Source organism: Hemiscyllium ocellatum, chromosome 45 (genome assembly GCF_020745735.1).
Source record: "Hemiscyllium ocellatum isolate sHemOce1 chromosome 45, sHemOce1.pat.X.cur, whole genome shotgun sequence".
In the NCBI taxonomy this organism is placed as follows: domain Eukaryota; kingdom Metazoa; phylum Chordata; class Chondrichthyes; order Orectolobiformes; family Hemiscylliidae; genus Hemiscyllium; species Hemiscyllium ocellatum.
In genome coordinates this window covers 6,985,594-7,010,249 of record NC_083445.1, presented here as the reverse complement: position 1 = coordinate 7,010,249, position 24,656 = coordinate 6,985,594, and the positions used below count along the sequence as shown (strand labels likewise).

General features: G+C 42.5%; 1 protein-coding gene across 1 annotated transcript; it reads right to left on the bottom strand.

Annotated features, from left to right (window-relative positions):
- Positions 1–1,545: 1,545 nt before the first annotated feature.
- LOC132835923 (retinol dehydrogenase 8-like) lies at positions 1,546–24,453 on the bottom strand. Its single transcript, XM_060855034.1, has 6 exons — positions 24,324–24,453; positions 14,812–14,973; positions 8,730–8,909; positions 6,089–6,182; positions 5,262–5,445; positions 1,546–1,773 (listed from the first exon to the last, which is right to left on the bottom strand). The coding sequence occupies exons 1-6, from the start codon at positions 24,427–24,429 to the stop codon at positions 1,546–1,548; spliced, it is 954 nt and encodes a 317-aa protein (XP_060711017.1). The 5' UTR covers positions 24,430–24,453.
- Positions 24,454–24,656: the final 203 nt, after the last annotated feature.

Genomic DNA, 24,656 nt, shown 5'->3' with positions numbered 1-24,656 from the left:
TCAGAATTTATTTGCAAGGCAAGTCTTATACAGCATATATCAAGCAGTTACAACTATTTATCATTAGAATTTCTTTTATTTTCAAATGATTTTATTTCCCTGGAAGCTTCTGAACGTGAGGTGGGAGATGGAGTTAGTCATCCAGTTCCTCCTGGAGCTCAAATTGCTGTGAGTATTGAGAAATGATTGTTCTTTTCCTTTTAGTATCGTAATGGTAAAGTCGCCTTAGTCTTACCAAACCATAGGGCTGCTCTCTCATTCGAGGGAAGGTGGATGGTGGCGTTTTAACCTGAGGGTTACCACACTTCGGGGGAGTGGAGAGGTTGAGAATGAGAGTCCTTCATCGCGATCTCACTCAGTGTGGAAACTGAACCCAAGCTGTTGTTATCACTGGACATTGTACAGGACAATGGAGCCTTATCATCAACACTGATGTGTACCCAGCTGACAGGTAATTGATTGTCCTCATTACTTGCAGAGACATTCAAGAGGATGTTGGATGAACATTTGGATAGAAATGGTGTTCAGAAATATGGGGAGAAGACTGGAGATTGGCACCAGATAACAGAACGTGTGCAGGTATGATGGGTTGAATGGCCTCCACTGCAATGTAACAATTTCTGATTGACTCCTGAAACCTCCAACTTCTCCTTCTCCAGTATTTCCACAACTAACCACATCTGGTCGGTGATCTTGTGCTGTTTGTTTGATTATCTCTTCTAATGAGTGTGGACACTGTTTCCGCTGCTGAATCAATCCCCGCTGAACTATCTTTCAAGACACCCACTATTGATGTCTTTTTAAAGCTAGTGTCCTTGATCTGATCAAGAGGCTAATAATAGGATTATAGGGGAGCACTTACAGCTTTAGTACTCATCTCTGCGTTGGAACAGATATAAGACCCTGTCCTGGCCATTGGTGGGATGCTTAGTCTAGATTGTAGGACTTGCTGGTTAAGACTAGTACTTGTAAGAGTCACAAATTGAGTTACTTTTGCTTGTAGCTAATTGAAAGCGTAGGTAATGTTCCAGTCCCATGCAACTGAAGTGTATCCCTATTTGATCTAAACTCTTTGAATTATAGTTTTATAATTAATTCTTGTAGAATAGTTCAGCCAACTGTGATAACAAATCACAGGAAAAAAATGAAAATTGACAGTCGAACTAATGAATGTTTAGTGCTGTAATTGGATTGTTACAATAGCTAAGAAATGTAATTGTAAGTTTTAGGAAATGTGTAATTACAACAACATATGTTAATTAAAGTCCTTCAGGTTTTGCAGAAAACCGTTTAATGTCATTATCCATGATCATGGCCCAGGACATCTTGAACATAATTGTAATGTCTTGTCTATTTTTATTATTTTATTACTTTCATTATCTATAATTGTCTTTCTTGTCTTCTCTGCATATGCTTGATTTTCAGATTGTTTGCAAAGCAAATTTTGTTGCTTTGAGTACGTTTCTGATGGTTAGGTACTGAAAAGCAACGGATATTGCAAATAAGATATTGACGCTTAGAAAAGCCAATTCTTCATCATCCCAGTCAGTTTGGTGAAACAGCTCCACTACGGAACCAGCTGCATGTTACAATTCTGAGGCAGCTTAAGCTTATTTTAAAGCAAGTTCCATGGTTAAAAAGTAAGTTGTAAAACATTCGGATTGACATATTTCCTGTGTCGTCAGCGTACTTCATTGCCGTCAGTGGTGTATAAAGTATATTGGTTTGGTACCGAAATACTGGCCGTTCCATTTTTATCACTTTGATGGTCGCCTTGAGGTAAGTAAAAATTATAATTGGTGAAATGCAAACTGATGATCAATTATATCAAAAAATCACTTGTATCCCTGTTTGTGGGAATTTTCATATTGGAAACAGTTTAAATTTGTCCTGGCATCTGCTACACACTGAGGTGCTACTGTGAACAATAACACCGTGCATTTTCATAGCTCCTTTAACATGATTTAAAACAAATCCAAGACAGTTCATAGGATAACTATCTAATTGGAGTCCATATTAGGCCAGATGACCAAAGGCTTTTGATCATAAGATATGGGTGTTAAAGTGTGTCTTAAAATAGGTTTATAGAGATTTAGTGAGGTTATTTAGTGATTATTCTGCCTGGTGGACAGTGTACAGTGGGGTCCCGCAGGGCTCTGTTCTTGGGCCTCTGCTCTTTGTAGTTTTTATAAATGACTTGGATGAGGAGTTTGAGGGGTGGGTTAGTAAATTTGCAGATGACACAAAGGTTGGAGGTGTCATCGATAGTATAGAGGGCTACTACAGGCTGCAGCGTGACATAGACAGGATGCAGAGCTGGGCTGAGAAATGGCAGATGGAGTTCAACCTGGGTAAATGCGAAGTGATGCATTTTGGAAGGTCAAACTCAAATGCTGAATATGGGATTAAAGACAGGATTCTTGGCAGTGTGGAGGAGCAGAGGGATCTGGGTGTGCAAGTACACACAAAGTTGCCATCCAAGTGGATAGGGTTGTTAAGAAAGCATATGGTGTTTTGGCTTTCATTAACAGGGGGATCGAGTTTAAGAGCCGCGAGGTTTTGCTGCAGCTCTACATGTCCCCGGTGAGACCACACTTGGAATATTGTGTCCAGTTCTGGTCGCCCTACAGTAGGAAAGATTCAGAGGCTTTGGAGAGGGTGCAAATAAAGTTTACCAGGATGCTGCCTGGACTGGAGGGCTTGCCTTATGATGAAAGGTTAAATAAGCTTGGACTTTTCTCTCTGGAGAGAAGGAGGAAGAGAGGAGACCTGATCGAGGTGTACAAAATAATGAGAGGAATAGATAGAGTCAAAAGCCAGAGACTTTTCCCCAGGGCAGGATTGACTGGTACGAGAAGTCATAGTTTGAAGATATAAAGGGAAAGATATAAAGGAAACGACAGAGGTAGGTTCTTTACACAGAGAGTCGTGAATGCATGAATGCGTTGCCAGCTGTGGTGGTGGAAGCAGAGTCACTGGGGACATTTAAGCGACTGCTGGACATGCACATGGATGGCAGTGAGTTGAGGGGTGTGTAGGTTAGGTTATTTTATTTTACATTCGGATTAAATCTCGGCACAACATCGTGGGCCCAAGGGCCTGTTCTGTGCTGTACTTTTCTATGTTCTATTCCAGAGAGTAGTTCTTGGGCTGGCTGAAAGCATAATGGTGAAGTGATTTAAAATCATGGCTGAAGAATTTAGAATTGGAAGAATACCAATGCTTTTTGGGGGTGGGATGGGTATGCTCAAGGAAATGACAAAGGCAGGAGGCAAGATGAATCAAAGATGACCTTTTTTCCCCCCCTTTTGATACATATTTTGTAAGTATTTGCTTCAGTTTTAGTCAGGGTGCTGAATAGAGACCAGTTAACTCAGTTGCCTGGTATGTACTTCAGAGTAATGCAAGTTCAACTCTTGTTCGAGCTGAGTCAGACTTGGGACCTGCCTCCCCCTCCTACTCTGAGTGGTAGACATTGACAAACAACTCGGGCTGGATTCAAAACATTAACTCTGTTTTGTTTTCTCCACAGATGCTGCCAGATTTACTGAACTTCTCCAGCATTTTCTGTTTTTGCTCCACAAACAGAAAGCTGTCACTTAACCACATCAGGCTGAAGCATTGGCAGGTAGTGAGGCAGTGAGGCAGAAAGCTCATGGGACAGAATGGACAGGTACAAAATGGATGCATGCTACTCCTTGTTCCTAATGACTGAAGGAAAAGCAAAAGTCATTCATTGATCATCACTTGCACATCAATGTGTTTATCCAGTTTCTCTGAGGCAGTAGGGATTTGCTGCCCAGACATTAAAAGACTGCTTGGTCTTCCATCCCGTGTGGGGTGGCATGGTGGCTCAGCGGTTAGCACCGCTACCTCATTGTGCCAGGGACCCAGGTTCAATTCCAGTCTCAGGTGACTGTCTGTGTGGGGTTTGCATGTTCTCCTTGTGTCTGTGTGGGTTTCCTCCCACAATCACAAAGATGTGCAGGTTAGGGTGAATTGGCCATGTTAAATTGCCCATAGTGTTCAGGGATGTGTAGGTTAAGTGCATCAGTCAGGGGTAAATATAGGGTAGGGAAATAGGTCTGGGTGGGTTACTCTTCAGACAGTCTGTGTCTGAGATGGTCCGAGGGTGACAGGGCCACTCAGCTCCAGATGTCACTACAGCCTTGGTTCAGATATGGTCAAAACTAAATTCCAGAGGGGAGTGGAGAAGGACAGCCCTTGACGTCAAGGCTGCATTTGACTGAGTGTGGCAACAAAAAGCCCGAACAAAACTGGAATCAATGGATATCAGGGAGCAAACTCTCCAGTATTTGGAATCATACATGACGCAAAGGAAGATGGTTGTGGTTGTTGGAGGTCAATCAGCTCAGCTCCAGGACATCTCCGTGGGAGTTCCCCAGGGTGGTGTCTTTTGGCAAATCATCTTCAGCAATGATCCTCCCTCCATCATAAGGTCAGAATTGGGGAAGATCACGGATGGTTTTGCAATGTCCAGCCCCATTCACGCCAATTCAGATACTGAAACAGCCCATGTTCAAATACACCCTCAGGTAAAAGGAGAGTCTCTCACAGTATCCTCTGCCAGTACAGGAAGTGAACCACAATGTTGGTGACACTCTGCATAGCAAACCAGCCATCCAACCAACTGAGCTAACCAACCTCCATGAAGGTATGTTTGCATAAAGTGGTTGCATAGTTTTCTTCCATTTGTGGTGTAAGTGGAGAACCATTTAATATAAATTAACAAATACCAATATTGAAATAGTCAGCAGAAGAGTGTCTCAAGAAAACTTGAAGCTACCATTTGCTTATTATGTCTTTGGTAATTTTTATATTGTGTAATTTGAGTTTATGGTTTAAGGGGATGTGGGGGCAATAGTGGTATTTCCAATGGACTGGTATTCCAGAATCTCTTGCTGAGATGTTCTGGGTCTAGGGTTCAAATCTCACCACAGTCGAATTTGAATTCTATAATTATTTGGACTTAAAAGACTATGGCAACTATGTAACTATTGTTCATTGTCATAAAAACTCCAAGTGGTTCACTAATGCCTTTAAGGGAAGTAGATTTAGTGCCCTTCCCTGTTCCGGCCTCCATGTGACTCTGGGCCTACCCATATGACTACTCTCTGAAATGATCTGGCAAGCCCACTCAGTACAAGGGAAATTGGGGATGGATAATACAGGCTGGCCTTGGCAATGATACCTACATTCCATGAATGACTAACTATTAAAAAAAATTCAAAACAGATTACCTCAGCAATTGTATCCGGAGTCTGTCCCATTGTAGCAAAGATGTCACGTGAAGCAGGTAGGTAGACATCTTTGAAAAACTGGACTGTCTCTGAGTCTGTTCCTGGGAATGTAGAATGTGACACCTCGTCCATGAGCTTCATTTCAAATTCGGTGTTTACTGGACCAGGTTCTATCATTGAAACACTATAGAGAGCAGTAAAATGCATTTGATAATACAGAATTTGGGTGTTCTTTAAGAGATCGTATGTTTCTAGGGGTTGGGGAAGGGGCTGTAGGGACTCTACTTCATACAGAGCTCTGTTGACAGTAGAGGAAGGAAACATTGATGTTATGAGGAGATATACAGCATGATGGGGTCAAAATGCATTACATGGAGGATTTTTGGAAATGCAGAGATGGGAAGAGGTTAGGGACTGGGCAAACTCTTTCTTAATAGGAGAATCCATGCCATTAACTCAATTAGGAAGTAGTTTATAGTTCATAGACTTATTCCACTGATTGGACTGACTTAAAACTTTCATTCGTACGGTATTTAGATTTTTTTGTTCCTTTTATCTGTTATATCTGGAATAATGTCTACAAATGGGAGATGTCCCAGGGTAACAGCAAACCTGTAAGCACCAAGAGATGGTGTAGGCATAATTGTGCCTCTCTCGTGTGTCTCAAATTTCAGAACTCAGACACTGTCTGTCTGCAAGACTAATCCACGTTGAATTTTCTTTTGAAGATAAAAATGTGCATAAGCATCCTTAACCTGGTCACTCCCTCATCTTGTTGCAAACCAAGCCGGGTATGTCAGTGTACCCCTGTAAATATATTTACTTACTATATATTGAACTTAAGAAGCTGGACTGCAAGACTTTCACAAAATCCTTCCATGGCAAACTTCGAGGCGGCATAGACATCATTGAATATAACACCTGAGCAAAAGAAAGCATCATGTTTTGAGAATTAGATTCTTGTTTTTGTGTATATTCTAGCATTCTAGTTTCCTGTTGCTCCTAAATGATTAGTCAAGTTTAGTTTCTGGTCAATGATAATCCCCAGGATGTTGATGGTGGGGGATTCAGTGATGCTAACGCTGTTGAACATCATGGGTAATGGATAGATTGTCTATTATTGGAGATGGTCATCTATTAGTGTCCTTTGCCATCTTTTATTATATACACATTGATTCCAATTTTGTCTTGTTAATAGCTAAGTCCTTTTCTCCTATTGCTGTTGTCACTCTGATAGTTAAAGGTAGTCTACCTCTCGTTAGATCCCACTGTTGTTTCTAATTTATACTGCAACATTAAATTCCCGGTCTAGAAGGGTTCACTTTTATTTTGCTTCATTAGAATTTGCTCACTAATTATCAGTAGTTTACATAGATCCTCAACAGAGCATATTGTTTCTATTCAGCCATAATTTACTTCAGCTTTATCAACAAGAAAAATGCTGATAATTCTACCGCATCCTTCTTTGACATTGATAATTCCTCAGGCTAATGTGAGACCGTCTTCTTTTCCTATCCTTTACTGATAAAGTCATACTGGGTTTAGCTCAGCTAATCATTTTATTGTTAGCTTTAAGTTGCCTCTAAGTTAGGAGTGTCATGGTGGCTCAGTGGTTAGCACTACTACCTTACCCATGCGAGAGACCTAGGTTCAATTCCCGCCTTGGTGTGTTTGCACATTCTCCCTGTGTCTGTGTGGGTTTCCTTCAGATATTCTGGTTTCCTCCCAAGTGAATTGGCCATGCTAAATTAGTGTTAGGTGAAGGTGTAAATGTAGAGGGGTGGGTTGTTCTTCGGAGGGTCAGATTGGGATGAAGGGTCTGTTTCCACACTGTAAGTAATCTAATCTAAATGTAGGTTGGCGGAATGGGTCTGAGAGGGATACTTTTCGGAGGGTCAGGTTGGGATGAAGGGTCTGTTTCCACACTGTAGGAATTCTAATTCGAATTACTGGAATCGATGTGGGAGTTCCAAGAGGACTCGTCCACCCTCAGTTGATCTATTTTGCGATGTATTCTGACTTTGGAAATAAAAGTGAGACAGAGGATGCGTTAATACATTTAAAATTACAATTTCAAGGCGTTGAAAGATTTGCAAGATAATCACAAGAATAAAATGCAGTATTACAATTCTTCGATGACATGATAATGCTCAGATCGCACATGGAGAGGCAAAGATGTTGCAATTCTATAATATTGCCCCAAGATTCCCTGGTTTCCACAATATTGATGGCATACCTTTTTCTCCCCTCATCCCAGAAGCACGAAGATACAGGATTTGGGATTGGACCTTTATGGTGCCTTCTCTGAATCTTCTCTGGGGAAATTTTACTTAGGTAGTTGCATGTATAGGTTGCAAACAGATTCGTGTAGATTTGAGAGCCACCTTGCCGAAAGGTCGCGGAGATCAAAACATTTTGATCTTTGAGGCTAGTTAATTTTTTGACTGATATTCCTAAATAAAACACCAACCCCACACACCATCCTGACTTAGACACGTATCACTGTTCCTTTAGTGTCACCAGCTCAAAATCCAGGAACTAACTGTGGGTGGCACGTTGGCACAGTGGTTAGCATAGCGCCAAAGACCCGGGTTCAATTCCTGCCTCAGGTGACTGACTGTGTGAAGTTTGCACATTCTGCGTGGGTTGCCTCCGGGTGCTCCGGTTTCCTCCCACAGTCCAAAGATGTGCAGGTTAGGTGAATTGGCCATGCTAAATTGCCCGTAGTGTTAGGCGAAGGGGTAAATGTAGGGGAATGGGTCTGGGTGGATTGCGCTTTGGCGGGTCGGTGTGGACTTTTAGATTAGATACAGTGTGGAAACAGGCCCTTCGGCCCAACAAGTCCACACCAACCCGCCGAAGCGCAACCCACCCACCCACTTGTTGGGCTGAAGGGCCTGTTTTCACACTGTAAGTAATCTATCTAATCTAACTCCCTAAGGGCATTGTGAGCGTACCCCACAGCACTTGGACCACAGTAGTTTAAAAAGGCAGTTCACCACCATCTTCTACAACTCTGACTCTTCTCATGGTCATCCAGGGATGAACAGGAAGTGCTGGCTGAGCCAGCGACACCCATGTCCCACAATTGAATTTAAAAAAAGTTCGGGATTGGCCATTAACACTGGCCAACCAGTGCAACTCACATGTCATGGAGAATCAGAAAGGGACAAAATATTTATTTAGTTTTTACACTAATCTCTGGCAACTGCACCTCGTTCATTTCCTAATGACCTTGACTTTGACCAGCATTGAAAATCTCACCAAATTTTATTTCTAATATGGAAACTTAGAAGGTAGGAGCACCTTGTGGAAAGCATGTTGTTTTGCTATAGCAGAAGGCAACGGAGTACAGCTATTTTAATTCTGAAACTAAAATCAGCACAGATAACCCATATTTTCTTTAGAATGTTCAGTATACTATGTAACAAAAATTATTTCGGAATTGAACTTAAGGTGTTTGGGTACCTTGTAGTCCCATCACACTGCTCATCATAACAATGTGCCCACTCCTTCTCCTCTTCATATCTGGTAGCATGGCCTTGATCATTCGAACAGCTCCAAAAAAGTTTGTGTCAAATATACTCTTCATTTCCTGGATGTCGAGACTTTCTATTGGGCCAATCTTTCCAATACCTGCATTATTTACTGGGCAAATTTATAAGACATAAAAGAAAGGCTTTGAAATGGTCAGTATTATCATAAAGGGTAAATGCACATCCCCTTACAGCAAACAGACTAATGGTTCCTCTGAATGATTTCAGATGATGTCACATGTGCACCACACAACTGCTAGGTAATGGCCATTTCCAAGAACAGAGAACTTAATCACCATTCCTTGACATACAATGGCATTACCATCATTGAATCCCCCACTAATGATATCCTGGGGGTGTGTTATCTCAACTGGACTTGCCATGTAAACACAGTGGTTACAAGAATAGATTAGACGTTAGGAATCCTGCAGTGAGTAACCTATCTCCTGACATCCCAAAGCCTGTCCACCACCCAGAAGGCACAAGTCAGGAATTTGATGGAATATTCCCTGCTTGCCTGGACGGATGTAGCTCCAACAGCACTCAAGATACTCGAAACCAGCCAGGACAAAGCAGCTCATTGTTTGGCACAGCATCAACAAAAATCCAGTCCCTTCACCACTGACACTCAGTAGCAGCAGTATCTACCGTCGACAAGATGCACTGCAGAAATTCACCATAGTTCAGTAACATCAAACACAACCACTTCTGTCTAGAAGAACAAGGGCAGCAGATACATGGGAACACCACTAGCAAGTTCTCCTCCAAGCCACTCACCATCCTGACTTGGCAATATATTGTCGTTCCTTAACTGTTGCTGGGTCAAAATCCTGGAACTCCCTTTCTAACAGGCAATGCTGGTATACCCACAGCGTACAGACTGCAGTGGTTCAGGAAGGCAGCTCACAATTAGGGATTGGCAATAAATGTTGGCCCGGCTAGCAACATCCATGACCTACAAGTGACTTAAAAAACATATAGTGCTTCTTCAATACTGTGTAGGGAGTGTCAGTTTATATTGTATTCAAGATCTAGATAATATCAAGGCAAGTTCTGAGATTGGAATCCATGGTTTGCGATAAAAGGACATGCGTGCGATGGATTTGGCACAAATGGGTCTATGGCATTGGCGTGAGCCAATTGACTGAAGGCAGTTGGGGGTCTAGCTCAGCCACATACTGAAGTGAGCAGCGAGCAGGGCACAGAGGTTGGGTGTAGGAATGAAGATTTTTTAAAAATGTTGATTGTTACTGCTTTAGTTATTCTGAAAGAGTTGATCAATGGACTGGCACAACTGTAATACTAGGGTGTAGGTTTGCTCGCTGAGCTGTAGGTTTGATATCCAGACGTTTCATGACCTGGCTAGGTAACATCATCAGTGTCGACCTCCAAGTGAAGCGAAGCTGTTGTCTCCTGCTTTCGATTTATATCTTTCTCCTGGATGGGGTTCCTGGGGTTTGTGGTGATGTCATTTCCTGTTTGTTTTCTGAGGGGTTGATAGACGGCATCTAGATCTATGTGCTTGCTTATGGCATTGTGGTTGGAGTGCCAGGCCTCTAGGAATTCTCTGGCATGTCTTTGCTTAGCCTGGAATACTAACGATTCAGATAAAAATGACTCTGAGAACATCCATGCCATCAAGACTCCATGAATGGAACTGAGGGAATTTATATAAATCAACTTTTTGGTGAAGACTATTTCCTTGAAACCTGGGTAGGGAGGGAGGGAGCTGCTGTCAGGTGAGAATGACGAATGAAGTGTTTGCATTTCTGACTGAGAAAAGTTCAGAGCTTTTTTGGTTGAAATGAGTTCAATCTTTCCAAGTGACTGCCGAATCGATTCACGTGGAGAAAGTGAGGACTGCAGATGCTGGAGATCAGTCGAGACTGGAAAAGCATAGCCGTCCGAGGAGCAGGAGAATCGAAGCGTCAATTCATGTTATCGATCTTTGTTATATTTGTTGTTTTATGTGGACAGTAGAGTTTATATTGACTGTTAATTTGTGTTTGATTTGATTGTTTCTGCTCTGACTGTAACGAGATCAGCCAGCTGGACATCATAAGATATGAGGTCGCTGATTGGAGCAGTTAATTTGGTCCAATCAGGGAACCCTGGTTGACATATCAAAAGGGTGACACTTTCAAAGTTACTGACACTCTGGAGCCTGACTCTGAATGAGGCAATACTATAGTCAAGGACAATTATGTGTCAATAATGGGTGACTTGGTGATGGGATACCAACCTCTGTGGATTTATTTCACTTTCATTAAAAGGTATAATACGTGAAACCTGGTCTCATTGCGTGAATTTGACCACTTTGGTTCCTTTTGTTCATTGATCTCCACATGGATCGCACGAAATTGGAGTTTAGCCAAGAGTGATCTGAATTAGGCTTTGAAAAGAGTTTTTTGGAGCTTTCTAGAATTTGTATAAATGGGATTTTGCAGTTATTTCTGCTGCATTTATTGGGGAATTAACAGGAATAGCTTTAATGGCTCAGTACTTTGTAGAGAGTGAAGATTTGCATCTAACAGAATCATAGAGGTGTACAGCACAGAAAAAAGGTCGTTCAGCCCATCAAGTCTGTGCAACTCAAAAGCAACCAATAAAGTATTCTCATCCCATTTTCCAACAGTTAGCCCCAAGCCTTGTAATCACAAATACACATCTAAATACTTCCTCAATGCTAATTGGGTTTCTACCTCTTACAGATAGTGGGTTCCAGATTCCAAAATCCCTCTGAATGAAAAGGTTTTTCCTCATATTCCCTCTAACTTCCTGTCCCTTATCTTAGATACCTCTTAGGGGTTCGAATAACGAATCAAAGACAATTTTGCAGAGAAAATCAGGACCTAAGAAAGTAGATTGTTAAAGAGTTGGCTGGGTATCTGAAGTTAACGAAAGAAGCAGAATTTTCCATGCAGAAATTAACCTCTGGTGATGATTGTGTTGAATGGATTCATATCTGCCAACACATGGGGTGAGTTATCTCGCACTATCATTTGGTTTTCAGTGCATTATTTCAGGAGGTGCGATGTGTGTGCGTTACTCGGCATATTGTGTGGCAGGTCGGCTGGAAGTTTGTGCTTGCACTTCTGGGATTGTCTTTCATTTGAAAGGCAGTGCATTTAAAGGAAATTAGGACATCACTTCAGGTGCTGCAGGCTCAGAGCTTCTCCATCAATGTCATGAGAACAGAAATGCTTCCTCAAAGCATTTGGGGGTTGCTCCCTGGTTCACTGGTTGTGTCCTCTACATCCTGCTGGACTGGGAAGAATGGGGACCAGGTCCATTACCTTCCAATCTGGCTGTATCTAAAGGACAGAGGCATCAGCCCAAGCATGGATAGTAGCCCAACTCAGTGCTATTGGTCCCCCACTGATGCGCTGACATTTGCAGGGGTAAGTGGCACCATTTTCTCTTTGTGATCTCTCATTCAGTTGAACAGTGCCACTGCACGTGGAGCTCACTAAAGGTTGGTGGACTGTAAACTTCAGTAGCACATCCCTGGTGCTAATTACCAGGCTTACAGCCACCTTATCCTCTCAAATTATGAGCTACCCTCCTGCACTCTGCACTTCACACTCACTCACTGAGGATGCCTCACCTCTTTGTATGGTCGTGCACTCTGTAAGGGGAGGCGATGGTATAGTGATATTGTTGTTGGACCTAGTGATCCAGACACCCTGGTAGTGATCTGGGGACCCACAATGATGGAATTTGACTTTTACAAAAAAAAAAGTCTGAAATTGAGAACCTGAAAGTCTGAATTGAAGATAAAACCAACATGGTTCACAACATTAATGAAAACTGCTGTCCTTCCCTGGTCTCGCTGTTGTGTGACTCCAGCTTCTATATGGTTGAGTCTTAATTGCCTTCTCAAATGGTGTGATTATATCAAACTTTGAAAAAGTCTCAAAAAAAAGACAACAAATCCAGCCATATTTACTCTGCAAAGTCCTTCTTACCAACATCTCCGGAGCTATCTCATAGACTAATCGAGTAACAGCCTGACAGTCATACTCTCAGGATCATACTTTACTGTTCATGACATCTCACGGGTTGCAGGTGGGATAGACCCAGCAGCAGAAGTGGCACAGAGGTATACAATCCAGAAGGAGTTGCCCAGGAATCTTCAATATTGACTCTGGACTCCATGATGTCTCATGGCATCAGGTCAAACATGAGCAAGGGAGCCTCTTGCTGATTAGCATGTACCACCCCAGCTGGTGATGAAGGAGACTGCCTACTAGTGTTATCACTTGACTCTTAATTCAGAGACCCAGGTAATGCTCTGAGGGCCTGGGTTTGAATCCCACCAAAGCAGCCATTGGAATTTAAATTCAATTAAAATCTGGTATTAACAGTCTAATGATGAGCACGAATCCATTGTTGATTGTTGGAAACACCCACCTGGTTCACTAATGTCCTTTTCACAAATGAAATTACCACCTTTATCAGGTTTGGCCTACAAGTGGGGTGGCATGGTGGCTAGGTGGTTAGCACAGCTGCCTCACAGCACCAGGGACTTGGGTTCGATTTAGCCTCGGGCGACTGTCTGTGTGGAGTTTGCACATTCTCCCTGTGTCTGCATGGGTTTTCACTGGGTGCTCCGGTTTCCTCCAATAATCCAAAGATGTGCAGGTCAGGGTGAATTGGCCATGCTAAAATTGCCCGTAGTGTTCAGGGATGTGTAGGTTAGGTGCATTAGGCAGGTGTAAATATAGGGGAAGGGGAATGCGTGGGTTACTCTTTGGAGGGTCAGTGTGGACTTGTTGGGTGAAAGCGCCTGTCCCTACACTGTAGGGATTCTATGATGGGACTCCAAACCCACGGCAATGCAGTTGACTCTTACGTCCTCTGTGCACTTAAGGACTGGCAATAAAAACCAGCCCAAAGTTCCTGTCCTGTAAATGAATAACAAAAAAAAATTCCTCCATGATGAGTATAACTCGAAGGAATCATCAAGGAATCTGTTCAAGCTTGAGAATTGGACTAGGAGTAGCAGCTGCACTACAGACCAAATTGGGTTTTCTTTCTAAAGGACATTGTTGCTCGACTGAATCTATGGTAAGTGATGAAGGAACCAAAAAGAGCGAAAATATAACTGCCCTTGTATTTGCCAAATTCCCTGCGACAGATGCATCTGTCCATGACCCGTATTGGTTGGAATGACCACCTTCTAGTCCTTGTGGAGACCAAGTTCCATCTCCACATTGTGTATTCCAAACACTGTCCCTGCCTACCCAGGGGTGCGTGTAGCTCGAGACCACCCTGTACAAAAATTGTAATCCACCCCATCCTCTGCTATATGTGAACCTGGCTGCTTTTGTACCTTTAAAACATTGAAGTAACCTCTTGGCTTCTCCCCCTTCATTGTAGCCATGAGTGCGGCTCCTTTAATGAAGCTTGACACTATCCAGGACAAAGCTGATTGGGACCGCATGGTGGCTCAGTGGTTAGCACTGCTGCCTCATGGCACCAGGGTCCCAGGTTCGATTCCAGCCTCAGGTGGCTGTCTGTGTGGAGTTTGTACATTCTTCCCGTGTCTGCATGGGTTTCCTCCGGGTGCTCTGGTTTCCTCCCACTGTGCAGATCAGGAGAATTGGCCATGCTAAATTGCCCATAGTGTTAGGTGCATTAGTGAGAGGGAAATGGGTCTGAGTGGGTTACTCTTTGGAGGATCGGTGTTGGGCTGAAGGGCCTGTTTCCACAAGGAATGGAATCTAATCCATTCCCTCCACCACCGTACTCAGCAGCAGTGGTAACAAGTATAAGATGCACTGCAGAAATTCACCAAAACTCAATTGGCAAGCATTTTCCAAAACCCTGACCACAAATTATAGAACATAGAACATTACAGCGTAGTACAGGCCCTTCGGCCCTCGATGTTGAACCGACCTGTCATACCAATCTGAAGCCCATCTAACCTACGCTATTCCATGTATGTCCAGCTGATCTTATTAATGAAGCAAATATGTTACAATGTAGGATGTTATAATTGAATTTCTTACCCAGTATGTCAACTCTTTTATCTTGAATACTGTTGAGGCATTCTGTCACTGACTCATCACTGCAGACATCAAGCTGCCTGACGTGTAATGTCTTGTTCAGAGTATCTCCAGCGGCTGCTTCCAGCTGTTCTTTCTTGTTTAAATTTCTCATGGTAGCAATAACTATTTTGAATAGAAAAACGAATAACAGAAAAAGTAACCATGTATTTCACTATCATCTACCTTTTCACTTGCACTTCTTAACCAAACCTTGATTTCGCCAGCAAATCAGAAAGAAAGGTTTGCATTTCTACAGTGTTTTTTCACGTGCATCAGTTGTCCTAAAACACTTTATAGCCAAGTAAGGTTAACATTGATGAGCTACACCAGGAGGATTTCAAAGCCCATTCTGCATCTCATTCGCAAGCTGCTCTTAAGACTATAAGAAACATAGACATGAGTTGGCTGTTTGGCCCCTCCAGCCTGGTCTCCCATTTAATAGGATCATGGCTGAGTTCTTGATCTCTTCAATTCTACAGATAAGAATGGTGTCCTTGAGTGGGCCAAATCCAAAACTCATATCAAACAGATCTAGGCAGTCAAATATTCCATCACCCACAAACGTTGGAAGGAAGGCTCTGAAATATGGTGAGCAGTTCCCACACCTTGGTAGCCACCTCATTGTTTGGTTGAAATGCTGAATCAATGAGGAGATCCAACTCCAGATCAGCTGTGCCTGCTTACCCTTTGACAAAGCTGAAAATGTGTTGCTGGAAAAGCGCAGCAGGTCAGGCAGCATCCAAGGAACAGGAAATTCGACGTTTCGGGCATAAGCCCTTCATCAGGAATCCGAATTCGGGCTTATGCCCGAAACGTCGAATTTCCTGTTCCTTGGATGCAACCTGACCTGCTGCGCTTTTCCAGCAACACATTTTCAGCTCTGATCTCCAGCATCTGCAGACCTCACTTTTACCCTTTGACAAACCATGGTAATGAACTCAGCACTAAAATAAAACCAAGAACTGTTGGATGCTGGTGATTTGAAGCAGGAAATGCTGGAGAAACAACAGGTCTGACAGCATCTGCGGGGAAAGAGCCAGAGTTAATGTTTTGAATTCGGTGACCCTCCTTCAGAACGTGATCACTGGACTTGAAACGTTAACTCTGTTCTCTCTCCACAGATGCTACCAGACTTGCTGGGTTTCTCCAGCAATTTCTGTTTTGTTTGTGATGTTAGCTGAGGGACAGTAGTAATGGATGCTGTGGGGAACTTTCCTTCTCCCAGGAATGAAGAAGGGTTTCACCTGAAACGTTGATTTCTCCACCCTGTGATGCTGCCTGGCTTGCTGTGTTCTCCCAGCCTCCTGCCTGCCTATTTTGGATTCCAACATCTGCAGTTTTTTTTTGTCTCTAACCTTTTTGAATAGAACCATGGGAGCTTTCACACCCAACTGAGTGGCCGCACAGGACGTTGGTTTGATAGCGTTATTCAATTAGTCCTGCAGTGCAAGCTGTTATAATCCAGATCCAAATGTCAATTGTAGCTTTTATTCGATATTAATAACAACACACTATAGTGACAAGTCTAACTGTGAAGCAGTACATGATCTAGCAGTCAGTTATAATTATCTTTGGAAGGAGATTTTGCCTGCACGCCTACTGTGTGTAGTTTAATGTATAGATTTAAGCAAGATTACAGAACCTTCACAGCACAAAGGGGACATTCAGCCCAACTGGCCATTGCTGGTGTTTCTGCCTCATGTGAGCCACCTCCTAATCTACTGCATCTCCCTATATCGGAGTATTCGTCCATTCCTTTCTCCCTCACTTTTATCCAGCTGGCCTAGTCAACATGCGAGGAGTGTGGTCATTGGGAAGCAACAAGGAGTGAGCCAGTGTGAACAGTCCCTTCCCAAATCCCCACCAAATCCACACACTCTGGTGATCTCGCCACAGGTCGCAGAGCTGTTCACCACTGGGCAAAATAACAGGATTCGCTTAGACTCCCTACAGAATGGGAATAGGCCCTTCAGCCCAAACCGACCCTTCGAAGAGTAACCCACCCAGACCCATTATTTTCCCCTACCCTCTCTTTATCCCTGACTAATGCACCTAACACTACGGGCAATTTAGCATGGCCAATTCACCTGACTTGCACATCTTTGGATTGTTGGAGGAAACCCATGCAGACACAGGGAGAACATGAAAACTCCACACAGTCGCCCGAGACAGGGATCGAACCCTGGTCCCTGGCACTGTGAGGCAGCCATGCTAGCCACTGTGCCACCCCACTTAAGGGATGCCCTTAAGTGGCCATAATTTGTCACTTAGGGTCTCAATTCACCCAGAGGCTAGTGGGACACCTGACATATCCACATATTTCCCACCCCACTGCCTTCTGTCCTCCCTGCTGCTAAAACACCAAGAGTGTAGGCAACTAGCAACTTGCCCCTAACTTTGTGTCTGATTTCCCCCATCATTTGCCCTGGTAGGCCACCCCTGGCGTGGGGTATAAAAATTCAGCCCCCAAATAGTACTAATCTCTTTTAAAAATACAGAATGGGGAGAAGAACTTTGGATTGAACTGTTGTATGTTTTTCATTAAAATATGCTCAGTTACAGTATTGCTTTTCTTTTTACAACAAGGGCCTTAAATGCTCATGTTCATGTTTACTTTAAAGTTACAAAATGTGAATTAAAAGCATATTAAGCTGGTCAGGCAGGAACGTTGAGATTTCCCTCCATTTGTCGACAATTTAAAGGTTACATTTACCTCCGTCACTGAAGGATTTCAGTGAAACTTGGGACTCAAATAGTGTACACCCCAAGTAAGAATGGATCAGAATTATGGAAAGATATGCTTGTGAATCCCGGAATTCTTAAATAATCTACTAACTTAGGGAGATAGGATGAATTTAGTTTGTCTTCAATGTTTAATTTTGAATATGGGTTTGTTTTAGAATGTTATGAATTGTTTAGCTGCTATATCCTATAGTGGTAAGAATATCATTAAGATTGTACGAGAAATGAAATGTAAGGTCAGACCTTTTATCGCTGATGCAGGTGAACTGGATGGCTATTATCTTGAGTTTAGGTTTATATGATTCTCTGCAGCTCATCAGGAGAAAGTGAGGATGCTGGAACTCAGAGTCGAGACTGTGGTGCTGGAAAAGCCCAGCAGGTCAGGCAGCATCCGAGGAGCAGGAGGATCGACATTTCGGGCACAAGCCCTTCATCATAAACCTCATTCCTGATGAAGGGCTTATGCTCAAAATGTCGATTCTCCTGTTCCTTGGATGCTGCCTGACTGGCTGTGCTTTTCCAGCACCACGCTCTGTGACGCTGCAACTCACCAGCCAGGCTTAATTCTAGGGTTGGGGGTTTCCCGTACATTAATCACAATCAAAAGATTTGCCTTCAGTGCAAGAGCAGCATATGCTTCTGTAAAAGATTAGATTAGATTAGATTCCCTACAGTGTGGAAACAGGCCCTTCGGCCCAATCGAACACTGGCCCTCCGAAGAGTAACCCACACAGACAAATCCTCTTGCGATAATTAGTTCTTCGTTTCATGTTTGCAATGACTATATTGTACATTTGAAATGAACAAGTCACTTTGAATTACAGTAAAACTTTGTTAATTAACAAAGCAATAATTTTGCAGTTATGTGAAATGTTAACTGATAGATAAAGAGGGTAGAAATTTACGAGATAGGTCCAGTAGAAATCATTGTCATTAGCAGATCACAACTTTTTTAGACAATGATATAAATGATGTTTTTTAACAGTAAATGTATCTGTACCTGTCCAGAAACTTTATTGACATGAAAAAAAGGTTCAAAAATAATGATAAAAAGTTTACTGAAAATAATAGGACCAGTGCAAGTTTGACCTCTTTTTAACCATCATGGCTAAGTGTAGCAAACGTCTTTAAATTTGAGTTAGTTAGCAAGTATCTCACACCTCAGTGAAAATCTAGGATTCGTCAAAATTTAAAAAACCATTGATATTACACCTGGAGTGAAAGAAAGAGGAGTTTGATTACTCACTCGCCCCAAGAAAAATGATGAAAAGTAACAGCAAACACACAAAAGCAGCTATAACATTTTAAAAGGAGTGAGAGAGATTGTCTCGTACAGACTGGAAGAATAAAAGCGACAGGTTGAGAGTCCTTAGAATTTTCAAAATGTTAGGTTATAAACTGAGACCACCATTGTTTTATGGTTAACTTCTATCCTCAGCTTTAGTGCATCCTGCCGAGATCTTCGAATTGTCAGTAAATGGTTGCTTCTTCAATTTGCTTTTTCACCAGGCCCTTTATAGAGCAAAAAATTAGGCTATTCAGCCCATTGGGTCTGCTGCTCCATTGAATCATGGCTGATATGTTTCACAACCTTCTTCTCCCACTTTCTCCCTGTAACCCTTGACCCCCTTGATACTCAAGAACGTATCTACCTCAGTCTTAAATATACTCAATGGTCTGGCTTCCACGGTCTTCTGCGGCAATGAATTCCATAGATTCCCCACTCTCTGGCTGAAGAAGTTTCTCCTTATTTCTGTTCTAAAAGGTCTTCCCTTTACTGTGAGGTTGTGTCCTAAGGTCCTAGTCTCTCCTACCAATGGAAACATCGCCCCAATGTCCACTCTGTCCAGGCCATTCAGTGGTGTGTATGTTTCAATCAGATCCCCCCTCATCCCAAGTCCTCAAATGTTCCTGATATGTTAAGCTTTACATTCCTGGGACCATTCTCGTGAACCTCCTCTGAATTCGCTCCAATATATCGTTCCTGAGATACAGGGCTCAAAACTGTGCACAATACTCCAAATATAGCCATATAGAGCCCAGAAGTATACCCCTGCTTTTATATTCAAGTCCTGTCAAACTAAATACCATCATTGCTTTTGCCTTCCTAACTACTGACTCAACCTACAAGTTTACCTTGAGAGAATTCTGGACTAGAAACCCCAAGTCTCTTTGCACTTCAGAATTCTGAATTTTCTCCCCATTTAGAAAATAGTCTATGCCTCTATTCTTCTGACCAAAGTGCATGACCTCATATTTTCCCACATTGTATTTCATCTGCCATGTCTTTGCCCATTCTCTAACCTGTCCAAATCCTTCCGCAGCTTCCCTGCCTCCTCAATGCCACCTGTCCCTCTACCAATCTTTGTATCGTCTGCAAACTTAGCCAGAACGCCCTCAAGTTCCTTCATCTAGATTGTTAATGTATGAAGTGAAAAGTTGTGGTTCCAAAACTGAACCTTGCAGAACACCACTTGTCACCGGCTGCCACACTGAGAAAGACCCTTTTATCCCCACTCTCTGCTTTTTGCCAGACAGCCAAGCTTCTATCCAGGCTAGCACCTTGCCTCTGACACCATGGGCCCTTATCTGACTCAGTAGCCTCCTATGCAGCACCTTGTCAAAGGCCTTCTTGAAGTCCAGGTAGATTACATTCACTGGCTCTCCTTGGTCTAACTTGCTTGTTACTTCCTCAAAGAATTCTAGCAGATTTGTCAGACAGGACCTCCCCTTGATGAAACCATGCTGACTCTGCCCTATTTTACCATACACTTCCAAGTATTCAGAAATCTCAACCTTCATGATGGATTCCAGGATCTTACTCACGACTGAGGTTAAGCTAATCAGTAATTTTCTGTCTTTTGCCTTACTCCCTTTATAAACAGGTGTGTCACTTTAGCAATTTTCCAGTCCTCTGGGACCCCTCCTGATTCTAGCGATTCCTGAAAGATCACCACTAAAGCCTCCACACTCTCTTCAGTTATCTCCCTTAGAACTCTGGGGTGTAGTCCATCTGATTTATCCACATTCACACCATTCAGTCTTTCTAGCACCTTCTTCTTGTGATTGCCAACATACTCAGCTCTGCCCACTTACTCTCTGAAGTTTCTGGGATATTACTTGTGTCTTCCATCGTGAAGACTGACACGAAGTAATTATTCGGGTCTTCAGCCATTTTCTTGTTCCCCATTGTTATCTCACCAGCATTGTTTTCCAGCAGCCCAATGTCCACTTTTGCCCTCCGTCCCTATAACTGAACCCTGCTCCCATTTAGTTGAAAACCCTGTCTACAGCCCTAATTTTGCGATTCACTTGGACTCCGGTCCCAGCATGGTTCACATGAAGACCATCCCATTGGGACAGGCCCCTTCTTCCCCAGTACTGGTGCCAATGTTCTTTAGAATTAGAATCCCTGCAGTGTGGAAACCGGCCCTTTGGCCTAACAAGTCCACACCGACCCTCTGAAGAGTAAACCACCCAGACCCATTCCCATACCCTCTGTTTACCCCTGACTAATGCACCTAACTTACACGTCCCTGAACACTATGGGCAATTAAGCGCGGCCAATCCACCCTAACCTGCACATCTTTGGATTGTGGGAGGAAACTGGAGCACCCGGGGGAAACCCATGCAGACATGGGGAGAACATGCAAACTCTACACAGTCGCCTGAGGCTGGAATCGAACCCAGCTCCCTGCCGCTGTGAGGCAGCAGTACTAACCACTGAGCCATTCATGCTGCCCTGTGGATCACATCCAATGTCTGATGAATTCAAACTCATTCCTCCCACATCAATCTTTGAGCCACGTATTTCCCTGCTTAATCTTACTGACCCTGTGCCAATTAGCTCATGGCTCAGGTAGTAATCCAGAGATAATTACCTTTAGGCTCTGCTTCTTAATTTCACTTTAGCTGCTCATACTCCCTTAGCAGAACCTCTGCCGAGTTTTATCGATGTCATTGGTACTTGCATGGGCCATGACCACTGGATCTTTACCCTCTCACTCCAAGTTCCTCTACAGCCCAGAAGAGACATCCTGAACCCAAGCACCAGGCAGGTTACTGGTCACAGAGAACAGTGTCTATGTCTTTAAATGCAAGTTGGACAATCTACAGGCAAACCTTCACATCCAATGTGTACCTGAGCGCATGCAAATTGAAATGGGAGGTGCCAGTTTGTTGAAGGTTGGGTTCAATATCTTTAGATAACATAGTCATTTCAGTTCATCTGGGTTTGTTCATTCTTTGTTGTTTTCCTGAGTGTGTCTCAAACTGTAGTCAGGTGATTGTGACTGTCATTGTAGATCACTGTTTGTCCTTTTAAAACCATAGTGATCTCTGGACACTCTGAAGAGTGTAAAATCAGGTGTTGGATCTGGAGGTAGGTTTGCTCGCTGAGTTGGAAGGTTCGGTTTCAGACGTTTCGTCACCATACTAGGTAACATCTTCAGTGATGAAAAAATGAACCTTCCAGCTCATAGCAAGCTCATCTACATCCGGACCTCAACCTGAGCTACAAATCTTCTTAAAAACTCACGATCAGGTTGAAAATTGTTTTCACGCTGTTCTGACTGTATGCAGTTGTATCCTTCAAAATCTAATTTACAGAATATATTATTTTATGATAAAATCTTTGTGTCAGGTAATTGTAGCTGCTGATATATTCAAATGAATCAGAGTAGAAGTTTAATTGTTTGAAGAGTTCAGCTCAATGGCAATGTGTACCTTTTTAAATTCCATTTTATTTGAAGGTGTAATGTGTCTGTGTATTGCAATCTATCACTATGTGTAAAAATGCTTGTGATTGCCTGTCTGTTTCACAGAGATTACACAAATACTAGCCTTACAGAATGGCGTAGGTGAGCAGATAGGCATCACAGGCTCAGTTTTTGACCGAGGTGGGAATCATTTTACAAATTCCTGACAACAACAAAAAAGTAGAAGTCTTTTCGCAGCTCAGGTTACTCATGAGCTGTATCATGGTCATCAGCAAGTATTGTAAATTTTTCAAATAAGTTCAGAAAATGAAATAGAAATGGAATATCAGTTTCAACTAAGAAACTGATAGCAATTAAAATGTAAAATTATAGTTTTACTCACAAAAATGACCATTCAAATCCTTTGGCACTTTTTCATATAATAATGTTCTGAACATGAATGTGCAAAGAGGTGTGCCTTTATGAAGAGAATAATAGATTAGATTCCCTACAGTGTGGAAACAGGCCCTTTGGCCCAACCAGTCCACACCGACCCTCCGAAGAGTAACCCAACCAAATCCAACTCCTTCTGACTAACGCGCCTAACATTATGGACAATTTAGCATGGCCAATTCACCTGACTTGCACATCTTTGGCTTGTGGGAGGAAACTGGAGCACCCAGAAGACACCCACGCAGACACGGGGAGACTGTGCAAACTCCACACAGACAGTCGCCCAAGGTTGGAAGTGAACCCGGGTCCCTGGCGCCGTGAGACAGCAGTGCTAACTACCGAACCACTGTGCCACCCTAGTTATCTAGAAGTCTTTAGATGGCACCAATTAAGCAAAGAAGTTTAGATAGTACATTAAAACCAATATGCTATCCCACCATTCCTATATTTGTAACAATTTGTAGCCTAATCTAGATTATGAATTGTTACAATTAAATTCAGAATTAGCGAGTTTAGAGAAGATTTGTAGCTCAGGTTGAGGTTCTGGATGTAGGTTTGCTCACTGAGCTGGAAGGTTCAGTTTCAGACATTTCACCACCATACTAGGTAACATCTTCAGTGAGCTTCCAGAGACTCATTGATGATGTTACCTAGTATGGTGACAAAACGTCTGAAACCGAACCTTCCAGTCCAGTGAGCAAACCTACATTTAAATTCAGAATTAGATTTACCAATGATACGAGGAGAAAATTTATTTAAGGTGCTGCTCATGAAAATATTGGTCACTTTTTATGATTGATTCATGAGTGAGGGTGTCACTGGCAATTATTACACCTGAGAAGGGGATAATGAGCTTCCTTCTCGAATACAATGGAGTGTTATTCTCGGCTATTTGTCGTTGGGGCAAAACTGTGTACTCCCTTCTAACAGCATTCCATACTCTGACGGATTAAGAAAACAGCTCAGCACCACCTTATCAGAGGCAGTAAGGGATAGGAAATAAATGCTAGCCCAGATAGCAATGCTGATATCCTGTCAATGAGTAAAATGTGGTCAATTAAGAGTTAACTGCATTGCTGTGGGTCTAGAAATACGTGCCAGCTAAACTAGGTAAGAACAATAGATCGTTGCCATGAAAGGGACATGAGTGAACCATACATGCTTCCATATAATAATCCTACAGTTTAAAAGTCACTAATTCTGTTCCTACACCTCCTTCTTTTCAAATCCAAATACTTCTATTAAAATTCCTCATTATATTGTAGTGGGATTTGTACTTGCATTCGACCAGACATTTGTGATGAATTACAATTAATGCTTCAGGAACATCAGTATGGAACAGAGATCTCACAAAATATATTAAGGCAAACGGTTAAGATGAAATTCTACACCTTTTACTGGTTTAAAAAATTCTGTTTGCTTAAGTAGCCATCTTACCAATGTTCTGTCCTTATTTGTCCCTGGGACATGAACAGTAAGGCTAACATTCGTTTCCCTTGCGAAGATTGACATGAGGCACCCATATTCAGGCATTACTAAATCATTTCCTTTGAGTTAGCCCCTAGTAAACAGAACACCTACCATAAAACTGTTTCTTGGTATCGTTTGCAAGATGAATAGCAAGCTTCAAACCAATTCCAGAGGAGCATCCTGTAATCAGGACAACCTTTTGCCTGTCGTTTGCCATGTTTTTTTTCCCCCTTCTGATGGAGAGTCGGAGAGAGAATTTGAAGAGGATTAATACTTAAGATAAAAGTAGAGCAGTCACATGACTGGATCAGGGATCTCTTGATAAACCTTGTGAAACCTTATGCTCCAGTGTTGTACATATATCCCAACAGTATGAGCTGGAGCATCATGAAGACAGTTTTGTGTGATTCACAGAGTATGAGATAAAATTTGGAACTATAATGG